General features: G+C 38.2%; 2 protein-coding genes across 3 annotated transcripts in view; one reads left to right on the forward strand and one right to left on the reverse strand.

Moving 5' to 3' along the window:
* Nucleotides 1-4,912, reverse strand: part of LOC124789919 (transcription factor IIIB 90 kDa subunit) — a 378,195-nt gene extending 373,283 nt beyond the window's left edge. For both annotated transcript variants that reach the window (XM_047257442.1, XM_047257452.1), the window contains exon 1: nt 4,117-4,912. In XM_047257442.1, the coding sequence (XP_047113398.1) occupies nt 4,117-4,330 (214 nt within the window). In that variant the 5' untranslated portion in view covers nt 4,331-4,912. The remainder of the gene's footprint in view (nt 1-4,116) is intronic.
* Nucleotides 4,913-4,941: 29 nt separating this feature from the next.
* LOC124789949 (retinol dehydrogenase 13-like) overlaps nt 4,942-16,213 on the forward strand; it is a 77,080-nt gene continuing 65,808 nt past the window's right edge. Inside the window, exon 1 of the mRNA XM_047257482.1 lies at nt 4,942-5,152. Coding sequence (XP_047113438.1) covers nt 5,076-5,152 — 77 coding nt within the window. The 5' untranslated portion in view covers nt 4,942-5,075. The remainder of the gene's footprint in view (nt 5,153-16,213) is intronic.

The following is a 16,213-nucleotide window of genomic DNA, read 5'->3' on the forward strand; positions in this document are numbered from 1 at the left end:
ACAGACTTGCAGCCAAATGTGATGTTTCAACAGGACGGTGCACCAGCCCATTGGAGCCTTGATGTTCAAAAATTTTTGAATGACACATTCCCGCAACGATGGATTGGCCATGGAGGTCCAATTCCTTGGCCACCACGTTTGCCCGACATAAACCCCCTCTATTTTTTCTTCTGGGGTTATGTGAAAGACCGGGTATACGCTACACCAGTAAAGGACCTGCAAGACTTGAAACAGCGCATAAGAATTGTCATCAACTCTGTCACAGAACAGATGCTTCGCAACACATGGCACAAAATTGATTATAGACTTGAGATTCTTCGCGCTACCCGTGGCGACCATGTTCAAGTGAACTGAACCGTCCACCTGTGTATGAAAACTTGATGAGCATCTGTATGATTTCCATGTATTTGTTCGCCAATAAATTGTTTCCTCTCAGATTTTATGAGTTCAAATGTTGGAGTCTCATTGTGGTCACCCTGCATATGAGTCAGGAAACGAGAGACGTGGTATTAACAACACTCAAAAAGCCGTAAGCATCTGCTATGGCTCACAAGAGTATAATAATCATCTATTAGGGTCACTATAGTCCGATCCATGAATGATGGTGGTTTGTGCATGTCGAAGCATGGATAGGGATGGCATTGTTGACGATTCCAAGTGACAATTGCGGTACGTGCACGCGCATAGATTCTGCTTTATGGAAGCATATATCCTGCAAAATATGTCTCTCGCTTGCTTATGTAGAATTTATGACTTACCACCACCATCAGCAATAACAACTCACAACAAATGAAACAGAAATTCACTAGAAAACTTGCTACTATCACATTTAATGCTCGCATTAGCTATGGCATTAAGAGCAGAGTGCTCCAAACACTACTGAATGCTCACTCGCTCTCGGTGTGTGTGTGACATAGGTGTCCAGAACAAACCTAAACTTGACTGCCATCATTCGTGACTCCAACAATAGTACAGGAGACTAGTTGAAACAATAAGTGATCACAGTTTCCCCCTAGACACGTTCTCTTTCACACATAGAACAAGTCAGTCACCTGAACATACCCATCTGTGATAGAAACAACACTGACTGAGGATCTGAGTGGGTGTGTGAGGTTGTCTGTGTTTTTCTGTGTGAGAGTGTGTACTTAAACTAAAAAAGAAGAAGGAGCCCAGAAGTGAGTTAAGTTGGAGTGCTGCAATAAATTTCTACAAGCCACAAGTCAAACAGCAACAGGTGAATGATTGCTTTTCCTCACATTTGTTTATTGTTTCTGTCCTGGAATATCGATTATTGAAGGAATAACATATTTTTTAAGTTCATAGATTTAATGAAGTCATATACTCACTTCCCTGCAGCATGCTTTTACTTGTTAATTGTCTTTGTCGCTAATAATAAACATCAGTTCAGCTGAACTAGATTTACAAATCCAAGGTAGCCTACATGACACACATATAATTTTCATGTAAATATTACCTCCCTTTCACATTCTGTATCCTGATGCAAAGCTCTTTCACTTGCTTCATCAGAAATAACAAGAACTTCTGTGATGTTTGAGAGGTAGGAATGCGGTACCGGCAGAAGTAAAGCTGTGAGGGCAAGTCATGAGTTATGCTTTGGTAGCTCAGTTGGCAGAGCGCTTGCCAGGGAAAGGCAGAGGTCCTGATCTGGCACACAGTTTTAATCTGCCAGGAAGTTTCAGGAAATAGGGAATCTCTATAGACTCAAAATAAAGTGATAAATAAACTTTTTAATCCACTATTCCAACAAATTGTCTGTATACTGAAGATTACCATTAGCTGTATGACAAGTAGCAACATTCATTACAAGAAAGCTTTTTTTCTTACAGCACACAGATAACTTTCTTGTTTGATATAAATCAATGTCATCATCTAAATAACAATCTTTCAGTTGGCGTTAACAGCCAGTATTTAATATAACAGAGGAAGTAGCAGCTCTTTTCACAGTTGTGGCTGCCCTCATAATTTTACTGTATTAAACTTAGCCAGCATAAGTACATGGTATGTATCAGAGTGGTGATGGATTATTGCGAACACACTGCACATATTAATTTCTAACAATGACTCCTCTTTTTTAATGCATAAGTTAGCTTGACCAACATCACTGAAAGGACTCCTTTGTGATGGGACCCACAGAAAACAATGAGTAAATGACCAAATTAATTATTGTAAGCAAAAATAAATATGTCATACATTTTGTATAAGACTAACAAAAAATTACATTCAACTATGATAGTGTCGCCACTCTAAATCTTAGTTGTGGTAATACACAGACACGTAGCATAACCAGAGGTCTATGTTGGGTTGGAAGGTGACGCACTGGTTGCGTGAGCGAAGCCAACAACTGGGAATACAAAACGGAGATGATTGTAGCAAATTATCTGTAGCATCACCAAAGGTGTATGGTTGGTCTACATTTAAATCACACTTCAATATAAATAACCCTCTGATGAATATTTTGGTGCATATTACATACATATATGAAAATATTATGTAGCTCACGTTATCTACATATGAGCCGCTGAGAGCCAAAGTGATGTAATCAATTTTACCCACTTCTGAGAAATGAAAGATTTTGCATGGAGTGCAAATTTACCTTATAAAGACAATTTCTGCTTTAATAACAACTGGATATTACGAATCTAAAAAAAAAAACAATGCTAATACTTACTAGCACTTTTACTAGGCCTTTTTGATTGTTGAGTGTAAATAAACACGCAAAACAACAAACAACAACAAGACCACATGCCCTTGCTGTTTGACTTACATCACTATTACCACAAATGCACTTCACTCTGGCACTCTCATGTGAGAGGAAAAATGCATTTGGAGCTCTCAAGTGGTTCTGGTGTGTTATCGTTATACCACCTCTCCACAGCAAATTTCCATTCATTGTGAGTGAACTGAGTGGTATAACTCAAAAACTAAAATCACCTCTCCACAGCAAATTTCCATTCATTGTGAGTGAACTGAGTGGTATAACTCAAAAACTAAAATATTTTGACTTAGACCACTTTGGTTCTCAGCGGCTCGTATTTGAAAATGACACATGCATGGGAAGGGGAGGGAGGGAGGGAGGGCGACATACAACTGTTACCAAAAAATTAGCTAAACCACTTGTTTTATAAAATCTTAAATCTGCGAGACTGTGATTTTTTTTAAATGCTTGAATGTTAAATCCACTACTGTAGGTGTTTTTATTTAAAAATAAAATAAAATAAAATAAAATAAAATAAAAAAATAAAATTAGGCCGCAGAACTGAGAACTGTATCTGCAAACATATCCTCCATGCCCAATAGCTCCCCTAACACATCATATGTAAAAAGTCGCAAGAATCAATCACATTGTTGGTATATTTGTCACTCCTTGCAGTGATTTTAAGATAGACCAGTCACCTAAATCTAATTGCTGGGGGAAAAGGATGCCGTAATATGATTCACAGAACAATTCCTAGGAAATGTAAATCAGCTATGAAGGAAGGTAGGCCCTACTTATAAACCTCTTATACAGTCCATTCTCAACCATTATACCTCCATTTGTGGGCATAAGCATACAACAGGGACACTGAAAAACATTTGCTCATGAATTTCCAAGAAACATGTTTTAATAGAAATTCTCTGTCACAAACAAACATTTTGTATGAATGTGAAGGCAAAATTACACACATTCATTCCTGTGAAGAAGCAGAGAGGCTGTCATTCTTCACACATACCATTCAGTTGTCTACCCGCAAGGAGTATGATGGTTCTGATTAGTATGTACCCTTCACTCCACTTTTGATGCAACTCGTTCATATGTATGTAAGAGTTTGGTAGTTATGTACCGTAAAACTTGTAGGCCTACATATATTTATTGTTTTCATATTCCGTAGGTTCAGGTAGCGAGCGACTCTCGGGAATATGGAATAAATCAAACTGCACAGAGATGAAAAATAACTTAGATGAGGATAAATGATACAATGTAAAAAAAAAGATGTCAACTAAAGAACATAAACTTATGAATTAGTGTCTTTTTACATGCCTCACTATGTGCTGCTAATGAAAAACGATAATTTATTGGCTGTGGTATGGAGTTTTGATAAAAATAGAAATACTTACCCCCTCCAAAGTTTCTGGCTCCACCTTTTGAATCAGATGACACGAACTGTCCAATTGTCCCTCTTCCTCCTTGTGCATTATCTTCAAACTGTATTTCTGACACAATTATACTATGCTCCAGCACAGAACCACAGCTGGTGCACACAGCATCACCACGGGCTGGGTCGACATCTATGTCTGTACCACCACAATTTTTGCACTTGTTGCTCGACATACTGAATGTTGTCCGTTTTTCTGAACAACAGATAGTGTGCTCCTACTGCCTATGACCACTTCCTTGTTGGAGCGAAAAGGCGTGTTGTGAACGAATAAATTAAAAAGAAAACACTTCAGCTCAATTTACGTCAGCTGAGAAAGTGTTGTATGATAACTGTTCATTTATTTTTCTGAACAACAACTATGTCTGAAACGGACAGAAAGCAGTCCGCTATTCTCCTTTTACAAAGTATGGACTAAAGCAAATAGCACTCTACTGGCACTTCGTCTTTATGTATGACTATACATAAAACGCTGTGTGTGACAGTTAGGTTTCAAAAAAGCGTACACATTCCATCCTTTTCTAGGTAAGATACTTGTTTAAACCATATATTTTCATCCCGTACAGTTGCTACCCTCCCTGATAGCATCATTGAGATTCTTTACTATAAGGAAAATTACTAGGAGGCTCTGAAACATTTTTGTAACATGTTTAATGAATTTCTTTAAGGTTATACGCTATTCACAGTTCCGCTTCCAAGCCACATACACTTTTTCACGCTCTTGGAGCACGCATAAAATTGTCAATCTTATTCGTAATATCTTTGAGTTAGCATATAGCTCCATTGACATTGCATCTTTGCCATACCGGCAATGTATATAGTAAACAAAAGGCAATCCTGTATTGCCATGTGAGATGTTTAGTGTGTGTGAAGACGAAGCCGAGTCTTACTTGAAATTAGCAGTCAGTTTTTCCCAAAGACATGGTCTGGAAGCCATCGAAGCCAATGGTGATACTGAGCGCTATAGGAACAGCAGTTGGAGGTTCACTGTTCATTAAGTAAGCGTCTTGTTTGATATTGCTTGCTGAAGTCTGCACGTAACTTTTTTACAGCTGAGTGTGCATGTATGTCAGACAGTTTAATATAGCTGGCCTGTAGATAGACGTCTAGCTATCTAACTGTCTTAGGGATGAGAGTCAAAGAACGAGTACGGTATCCATTATTTGAGACCCCTTTGGTTACATCGAGAGAAGTGTCAAACTCCTTGAAATTTTGGTTGTTGAGACAGGCTGATCTGCAGTGTACTTGAAGTCTAGTAGCTACTTCTCATCATGTTGGTCGGAGTTCGGGCTGTTTAATTAATTTTTAAAATGTATTTCGTTTTGTAAATCAGTCAAAAGAAAGTTGGCGTACAAAAAAAGTTAGCCACCCTTCCCCCCCCCCCCTCCCCCCCCCCCCCCCCCCCGCGCATTTTTCGTTATGACACGTACGTAAACATTAGGCTCCACTACTGGTCGATTTGGTACCACACTCAGATTTTCTGCTTTCACATTTCTTAGTTTCACCAACTCACAGCCAAATTTTCACCCTCCAATCTAACCTCTAAACCTTGGGATTTGCTACAGATCAGTCTATCACCACAACCAAGATTTCGGGGGGGAGGTGGGGGTAGGCGGCCAAAATGTAATTTTAACCAGTTTGATAGCGTCTACATCTAAATAGGTACACTGCAAGCCATCATATGTTGTGTCGCCCTGTGTACCCCTGTACTACTACTACTAGTCATTTCCTTTCATGTTCCACTCACAAATGGAATGATGGAAAAACAGCTGCCTGCATGCCTCTGTATAGCCCTAATTTCTCGAATCTTATCTTTGTGGTCCTCAGGGGCAGTGTATGATGGCAGCAGTAGAATCATATGGCAGTCAACTTCAAAAGCCAATTCTCTAAATTTTCTCAATAGGGTTCCTCAAAAAGAACATCACCTTCCCACCAAGGATTCCCATTTGAGTTTGCCAAACATCTGCATAACACCTACATGTTATTTGAATCTGCAGGTAACAAATCTAGCAGCCCACCTCCGAATTGCTTCGCTACCTTCCTTCACTCCAACCTGAAGCAGAATCCAAACACTCGAGCAGTACTTAAGAATAGGTTTCATCAGCATCCCGTAAGTGGTCTTTACAGGTGAACCAGTCTTTCCTAAAATTCTCTCAATAAACCAAACTCACCATTCGCCTTCCCTACCACAGTTCTCACATGCCTGTTCCATTTTGTATCAATTTGCAAGACTATGTCCAGATATTTAAATGACTTAACTGTGTCAAGCAGGACACTAGTAATACTGTATCTCAACAGTACAATTTTGTTTTTCCTACTCCTTCTCATTAGATTACATGTTTCCACATTTAGAGGTAGCTGCCATTCATCACACCAACTAGAAATTTGTTGTCAGTCATCTTGTATTTTCCCCTAGTCACTCAACTTAGGCACCTTACCATACACCATGGCACCATGAGCGAACAACTGCAGATTGCTGCCCACCCTCTCCGCCAAATCATTTATGTATACAGAGAACAACAGCAGTCCAATCACACTTTCCTGGGCCACTCCTGACTATATCCTTGTCTCTGTTGAACACTTACCATCAAGGCAAAAATCTGGGTTTTATTACTTAAGAAGTCTTCAAGCCATTCACATATCTGTGAACTTATTCCATGTGCTCATACCTTCAGTAACAGCCTGCAGTGGGGCACCGTGTCAAACACCTTCCGGAAATCTAGAAATATGGCATCTGCCTGTTGCCCTTCATCCTTAGTTTGCAATATATCATATGAGAAAAAATGAAGCTGCCTTTCGTCTATCTCAAAAGAAATAATACCCAAAAAAATTTACATTACAGCATTGAGTAACACCAACAAAACCACAGGAATCGGAAATTTCCGTTGATCTACATAGCTCAACTACAGCTATCAGTACCAGAAGACCAACACCTACAACTCCAAAAAGTGGAACCAAAAGCCCAACAACTCAAAAACCCAATACCCCATATTCACTACACGAGTTGAAACACAACCAACCTACCACACATATACAGCACGCAAACATCAAAATTATTGCATAATAAAACCAAAATAAAAACTACTTACCAACAAAGCCCCTGGCGCGTGCACACACACACACACACACACACACACACACACACACAACATGTACATGTCCTTGGTCCAAGTCACCAGAACTCTCATCAACTTCATGTTGGTGCCACAAACGTGACACCCAACATACTCAGCAATAAGACTGTACTGTATGACTGACATCATATCATCACCCATCTCAGAACATAATAATATACTCATGAACTTCAGTGTGATATCCATACCAAACAAATAATCAAAACAAAACAAAAATTTAGTCTTCTTTCCGCGCAACAAACAGCAAACTAATCAGACCTAACAAAAATGCCAAACTCATAAACAAAAGAAAAACATTAACAACTGACTCAAAAAATTCCATAACCCATGCTACCGCACCAACTACATAAACTCAAAAGCACTTTAGCACAGTGACAACTAGAACTTTTGCAAAACTTTCAAGATAATGAGTCAAAACATTCAGTGTCTCAAGAATAAAGTGTTAGAACTAGAAGTCACCATAAACAACTTTGTAGATTTCTCTTGTATTTCTCTATCGGAACTTTGGTGCAGGGTCAGTGAATTAAGTCCTATAAATATAAGCAATTTTGAATTATTGCCACACTGTTTGTAAAAATGGTGGAGTATGCATATACGCTAGGGCTGGGCTGCAATATAAAGTTAGATATGAAACATACCATCTAAATATCAAGAAACATTTTGAATCGTGTACCATTGAACTAAAATATGAGGAGAAGCATAAAAAACTAATTGTCATATCAATATACAGGTCAACATTAGGTGACAAAAACATATCTTTTTTTAAAAAATTTGGAAGCAGTGCTAAACATTTTGTATAACAATGAAGTGAATTTATTACTATGTGGGGATTTTAACATAAAATGAAGAAAAAAGACAGCTTTTGAGTATCCTAAACAGCTCTCACATGAAACCACTCTTCATGGACCCCACTAGAATAGAGTCATCTTCGTCCCTATTAGATATTATCTTTACGAATATCAAAAATGATGTTATTGGGGCACAAAATGTAAACTTAGGTCTTTCAGACCACAACACAGTAGTAACATGCATAAATTCTCCTGTACCTGAGTTGGTTAAATACAAGTGGGAATATAAAAGGCACTTCTACCCAGAAAAAGTTAATATTTTTATTCAGTTGCTAGCAAAAAAAAGAAAAAAAAAAACTGGGAAGATGTGTACTCAAAATCAACAACTGTTCAATCATTCAATGCATTTTGTAATAATTTCATGTCCATATTTGAGATGTATTAACAAACAAACGACAAGAATTAATGTCATGCCGGGGAACAGCAGCCAGTGGATAAAACCTGCTATCAGAGTATCCAGTCAAAAGCTAAAACTTTTCTCAATCAACTGAGAAAAGACAACCAAGATGAACACTTTGCAGAATATGTTAAGACATATAAGAAAATGTATGAGAAAGTAATTAAAACAGCCAAGACAATGCACAATGACTAAGTAATCATAGGAACAGCAAACAAGTAGACAGCAATATCGAATATAGTGAAAAAGGAAACAAACAAAAGTGTTAAAAAGCAAGATGGCATTGTATTAAAAGATGATCATGGTGTGTAACTCAGAAAAGATACTCTAGCAAATTACATAAATGACTATTTCATAAACACTCAAGTGAATCTGAGTAAAAAATTTACTAGTAATAGTAGTACCACAGTTCAAATAGAACAAAGTGGTAATTCAATATTGCTATGTCCCACAAATAAATTAGAAGTTCTTAAGATAATAAAAACAATGAAGAATAAAAGTACTCTGGAATTGACGAGGTACCAGGTTCAGTCCAAATTAAATGTGCTACTGTCATAGCAGAACCACTCTCACATATCATAAATATATCATTAATAGAAGGGGTGTTCCCACAAAGATTAAAAATTTCAAAAATAAAACCATTGTATAAAAAGGGTAATATATATGAAGTGGGAAACTATAGACCAGTAGCTCTGTTACCTTTATTTTAAAAAATAATAGAGACTGTCATGAAAAATATAATTACAAATTACCTCAAAAAATTCAATCTCTTGTCTGTAAACCAACATGATTTTTGCAAAGACATGAGTACAGATACAGCAATTACCCAATTGATCAAAAACATTGTAATGGGACTTGACAGAAATAATAGTAGAGTAGGAATAAACTTGGACTTATCGAAGGCATTCGATACTGTTGATCATGATATCTTTCTAGACAAACTGGCTATAGGTATACGAGGAGTGCATTAAAATGGTTTCAGTCATGTTTCCACAGTAGAAAACAGGTAGTAGAAATTACCTCAGCAAACAATAAAAACCAAAGCATCAAGATCCCAATCAGTGGTACGCACATAACTTTGTTTGCTGATGACACAAATATTGTTGTAACAGACATAAATAGGGTATTGCCAACATCTGCAAGTGTGAGAGTTTTGGAATACATACAAAACTGGTTTGAACTGAACAGGTTAACCTTAAATATTTCCAAAACTAATTGTATACATTACAGGTAAACAAAGTCTCATCATGATGTGAACGTCAAAATTCATAATAAACAAATTGAAAGGGTAATTGCCACAAAATTCTTAGTTGTGCAAATTGATGAAAATTTTGACTGGAAAGCCCACATTCTCTACCTCACTAACAAGTTAAGCTCTACTTGCTTTGCATTACGCATAATTAGTACTGTGTGTAGTAGAGAGTGTAGCAGAACTGGGGTCGACAGAAGCGTCCGATCCCACGCGTCGGCTTTGACCCGTGACGTAAGGGTGTTGTCGTGTGTGATGTCATGATGGTGCGGAGTTTGGTTTGAGTGTGGCTGTCTCCAGTTCTGTTTTATTTTATTTACTTTTCTGATCTGTTCGTTCTATCTCGTGAGATTTTTTTTTTTTTTTTTTTTTAATTTAAAAACACTTATTACTTATTTTAATTATCTGTTTCCTCCAATTTCTGTTTTAGTTTATTAAATTTATCTTTCTGATCTGTTCGTTCTATCGCGTGAGATTTTTTTTTTTTAAAAGACAATAAACACTAATCAGCTTATGTAGGAAACTGTACACCCTTATCCTATTTTTGTTAAACTTTGACAAAATCCATACAATGTACATTGTCGCTGGATGAATAAACTACTACTGCTACTAATGAACCCAATACTACATGTTAAAATCAACATGTCCACACCCACCATCTGAGGGCACCATCAAATACAACAACATGACATCTGCAAACACAACCAACTCAAAAGCTCTATGCTATAGTGATGTCACACTCCACACAACATCACCATTACGTCATGGGTTAACAATTCTCCTGTGTAAATGATTTCTTGAATGTGAAATTTAAAACTTCAGCTTTTGTTTTGCTATCTTCAACTGCTCCACCAGACTGGTCATAGAGCGAGGTGGTGCAGTGGTTAGCACACTGGACTCCCATTTGGGAGGATGACGGTTCAATCCTGCATCTGGCCATCCTGATTTAGGTTTCTTTGATCCTTAGATCACTTCAGGCAAATGCCGGGATGGTTCCTTCGAAAGGGCGTGGTCAATTTCCTTCGTCATCCTTCCCTAATCCGAGCTTGTACTCCATCTCTAATGACCTCATTGTCGATGGGACGTTAAACACTAATCTCCTCCTCCTCCAGACTGGTCAACAGAGGGCTGAATGGAAGGCGTAGACCTGCTTAGCAATTTTACATGGGACCAGAATTTTCTCGGGTTCTCTGATATATCTTTTGCTAAGGTGTGACAGTGGTAGCTGTTGGATGCTTAATGCATAGATCTTTTCACAGATACACAAGTCTCTGCTAAAAATGCATGTTCCATTCCAAAATACTCATTGGAGAGCTGTCTGTTATGTTAAGCAGCTTTTGCTTTTCTGAATTTACATTGCAGCTTCAATTTCTATAATGGAAAATGTGTTAGGTTTGCCACAAATGTAGACAGCGAGCTACGCTACAAATCTGTCTGTTACCACAACCTTTATTTCACAAGTTTTTTCCACTAATTGGTTTTATATACACACACACACACACACACACACACACACACACACACACACACACACACACACACACACACACACACCTGTAATAACATTTACATATGATACATTTGCCAAATTTAAGTGTTAGTAGTTTGAACTGAAAGAAAGATGTCTGAAGTTTTTACTCTTTGGGTAAAGTGTGGTTTTGGAACCATCTCCATCAGCACCCCGAAATCTTGATTATGGTGACAAACTGATCTGTAACACAACCCAAGAGTGAGATTAGATTGAAAGGTAACAATTTGGTTGTAAATTGGTAAAATAAATGGATGTGAAAGCCAAATGAAGGTTGTGGTAATGAATTGGCTGTTAGCACAACCTAATTTTTATGTGTGTACTGTATTGAATAATGCAAGGGGGTTCCAATACATAACTTTTACTGGATCCTCTGTTCACAGAGCAATGCAAGAATACTTAATTGTGAATTCTCTGTCATTCTGCACAGCAGAGCTGGACACACTATAGTACTTACACTATGTACACACACATACAACCAAACTTTTCCAAGTCATTAATTGATGTGTAACCATCCATTTACAGTACATCATATACTGAGATTCATTCAGCACTTGTCTATTTTCCTTTTACACGGTCATGTGCACGCTACTATATTTGAAACAGCAGAAAAACTCTGGCAATAATATGTTTGTGTAAAAAGGTATTTCTTTAGTATGAGATCTATCTCATTTTGTGTGTTTCTTTTATTGCAGTATTATTAGGTAGCATGTAATGTTTGATACCTGGCATCATCAAAATGGTGGATGTAAATAATTAGTCTAAATCCAAATTGACAACATTCGCATCACTTATACAACCATAACAAAACACACAATCGCAGCAATTTCATTGTCAGAAATGTATTTGAAGTAATTTAAAAACCAACTTGTAACTAGCAGTACACTCGTGGGAATATGGGGCTCTGGATAGGTACAGACCAGGCAAAAGACAACCTTCTCTCCTACAGATATGAATCAAAATCAAAATGTTAAACAAAATAACATTAACTTAATATTAACCTCCTCAAAAAAACACCACATAATTGGTAGTTTTCTTCAGTTACTTGTTTGGCTATACTGAGCACCACAATGCCAACTAATATAAAATTCATGATGGAAAGTAACAATATTATGGAAAGCGTAGTTGCCACTCATTATATAGTGGAGATACTAAGTCGCAGATAGGCACAGTGGAAAGACTGTCACAAAATGAGCTTTCAACCAACAAAGCCTTTGTCGAGAAAAGACCACACACACACACACACACACACACACACACACACACACACACACACCATCTCCGATATATGGTCAGTAGCAACTATCCTTTTCATAATATTGTTACAATGCCAATTAACAGTGATATAGCCATATCTGTGAGGGATGAAACGTAAATGCTGGTATTGAACTGTTCTTGGATACTCATCTAGGTGGCATCGTGCATATGGTGCAGTATTTGAGTAAAATGGGGTGTTGCCATAATCATGCTGTCCTGATGATTGCTTGTCCTCTACTGGGCACTTTCTTATACAGAATGAGTCAGAAGGAAAGATATATGCATTGAGGGATGATAATATTAGTGATTCTGTACAAAAAAAATGTCATATGAACGTATATCCAGTTCTTCACAGTTTGCAAGGAAATTAATGAAAACATTGGAGAACAAGACAAATGCAGGTGATAGTAAATGCAAAATTGTGATCCAATGATTTATATTAATTGTGTACATTTCCTCGCAAAAGATGTTCAAAAAGTCCATTAACTGCAATGCATTTTGCAGCTCATGTAGACAACTGTTGTGTTGCTGGTCTGAGCTTATTCATATGGTCCTTTACTTGAGCACACACCTGTAAAATGAGGTCTAGAAGTTCTTCCTTTTTGTGCACTCTGTGCTCGTGGAATTCACTTTTAAACTCCACCTAACAATCCAATGACCAGGATACTTTCCAGTGAGGTGCTGTGTCGCTGGCCATACAGAATGTGTAGGTGCTCTGTCATGCTGAAAGTACGTATGACATCATATTGCCAAAGGAATATCCTTCAAGTATTCTAGTAATGCATTTTGAAGGACATCAAGATACTGTACTCTGTTAAGACGGTTACCTAAAACAGCTGTATTCGTGAGCTGTTCATCAGTAATTTTGCAGTAAAGGCAACACTACGTAGCCTAATGTCACTTTGGTCACATACATATGTGAGTGCTAGCGTGCAACTGACACCTTGATTTTCAAACAGCTGTTTGTCAGATATGGTGAAGGAAAGGACTGTGATATTCTAAAGTTTTTTGTTCAGAATCACAAATAATATCACCGCTTAAAGAATGTACCATTCCTCCTGACTCATCCTGTATGGCCCCTCCCCTCCCCCTTGCTGAAGTGGTGGGGAATGTACACTGACAGGAACTGAGCAACAATCCTCAGTCTGTGTGCCACCGCCAATGACCTCATGTTGTTACTGGAGGCATTTCTATGTGGTGAGGTTCCAGCTGTTCAGGTTGCGAGAGGTGAATGGCTCTTCCCATATATTTACTGCTGGTGAATCTTCCTGCTTGTATAGGTGTGGTCCATGAAACTTTCTCGTTCCTGATGTTTCATTCAGAGCTGCACTTTACATCTTTGGGTATGTTCCTTGTTCTGCTGAGTCTTGCAGATTTGGCAAACCTGGAGCATCTCCAAAGACATTTAGTGCAGCTCCAGACGAAATGTCAGGAACAATAAAGTTTCATGGACCATGACCGTACAGCTGGGAAGATTGACCAGCTGCTAAGAGATTACTCATGGAAGTCTTCCCATATTGCCATTGTACTTTGAGCACACTCAAGGCTTGGTCCCAAGCCTTACTTATTTGGAAAACTGTTGTCTTTATTCATTAATTCTTCATGTAATCAGATCTCTGCACATTATTTTAAAACACAGTCCGAGAATTTGTTGGCCTGTTTTAACAACTTAATGCTATTTGGAGATACAGTGCTCTGCGACAGCTAACTTTGTCCGTTTTTCTTTATCTGTGTGATGCCGTTGGTCCACGTGTCTTTCCTCCATGGTCTAGATTGTATGACCTGTGTACAGTTTCCCCACATGTGCACCAGACATGTTAGACTCATGGTTTTAGGAGTCCTAGGTCATCCTGAAAGATCTCAAAAAAACTTTCTTTTTGTGCAGCAGGTGAAATATGCATATAATGTTAGATTTTTGTAATATTCTCCCAATTTTTGCTATGTGTTATTTACATAATGGTATAAACACTGCTGTAGCACTTTATCTTTTTGCTCTGTGCTTTGTGGCTTGGTTTTTTTTTCTGTTTTATGACATGCTCAGTCTGGCATAATTGGAAACATTATTTTGGAAAATTGTTTGTAGGTGCTGCAACTCTGCTGCTAAACTATCTTGATCGTAAATTTCATGAGCACTGTGCACTAGTGTATTGGGGACACCTCTCATTGTGAAGGTGTATGATGACTGGAGGCATGCAAGTGTGTTTATGGTAGGTACTGTGTCCTGGTGTGCCATGCTGTCTGCACTTGAGTAATACATCCAGAAATGGAAGTTATTTGTTTTCTTTTATCTCTATCATGAATCTGATTTTCTGATGCAGTAAAATCTGATGATTCAGTAATTCTTATAGATTCTGTTGTCCATGTGACCAATTTATGAAAGTTTCATCCACATACCTGTATTTGCATAAACATGGTTGTTTATGGGCTACTGAATCAAAGGCTTCTTGTTGAAGTGCCTCCATAAACATTTTGGCTTCCATTGGTGTTTGGATCCCTTATTGCCATTCTGTCCAAGTGTTCATTGCATGTCACTAACATACCACTTGGAACAGTGAGAATATAAATGTCAGGTGTGTGTTTCACCTGCCAGCCAAGGTGAAAACCTTGCTGAGGTCTGCTAAGCACAACCAAAGACACAGTAAACTGGGAGTCAACTACATCTGATGTGCCATTGCAGGAAAATGTACACAGGCCAGACGATCCGGACCGATTAGGAAAACTGTGCTGAGCACTGGTGTCACTCAGATAATGAAAAACAGACAAAGTCAGTTGTTGCAGAGTACTGGATCTCCAAAGGCCACAGTGTGAATTACGATGGACCATGTTGTTAAAACAGTCCAACAGATTCCAGCTAAGTAAGGTATGGAACCCAGCCTTGTGCATGCTCAAAACAAAGGCAGTAAGTACAATTACGAACAACATAAATTGGAAAAAACACGTAGAAAATGTAGAGAAGGCAAACCAAAGACTGCGTTTTATTGGCAGAACACTTAGAAAATGTAACGGATCTATTAAAGAGACTGCCTACACTACGTTTCTATATAATCTTTTGGCGTACTGCTGCGCGGTCTGGAATCCTTGGAAGATAGGATTAACGGAGTACATCGAAAAAGTTCAAAGGCGGGCAGCTCGTTTTGTGTTATCGCGAAATAGGGGAGAGACTGTCACGGAGATGTTACAGGATTTAAGCTGGACATCATTAAAGCAAAGGCGTTTCTCATTTTCCCGTTGCGGCGGGATAATGTCACAAAATTTCAGTCACCAACTTTCTTCTCCGAATGCGAAAATGTTTTGTTGACACCGACCTACATTCGGAGAAACGATCATCATAATGAAATAAGGGAAGTCAGAGCTCGCACGGAAAGATATAAGTGTTTGTTTTCTTCGCGCGCTGTTCGAGATAGAGAATTCTGAAGGTGATTCAATGAACCCTCTGTCAGGCACTTAAATGGTAATGAAAAGAAGCGAGCACACTGGCGAAAAAATAGTTCGCTCCGAATAGGCACTGCTATGATATCGGGTAGCCGTGATAACATTCTCAGCGAAGAATGAAGTTAAAATGAAATTCACAATAGCAGTCAAACACAAAACAATGATGTCTTTAAAGTTACAAGCTAGTTACAGTGTTGGACTGAATTACAATCTA

The sequence above is a fragment of the Schistocerca piceifrons genome, chromosome 1 (assembly GCF_021461385.2).
Source record: "Schistocerca piceifrons isolate TAMUIC-IGC-003096 chromosome 1, iqSchPice1.1, whole genome shotgun sequence".
NCBI classification, from domain to species: Eukaryota; Metazoa; Arthropoda; class Insecta; order Orthoptera; family Acrididae; genus Schistocerca; species Schistocerca piceifrons.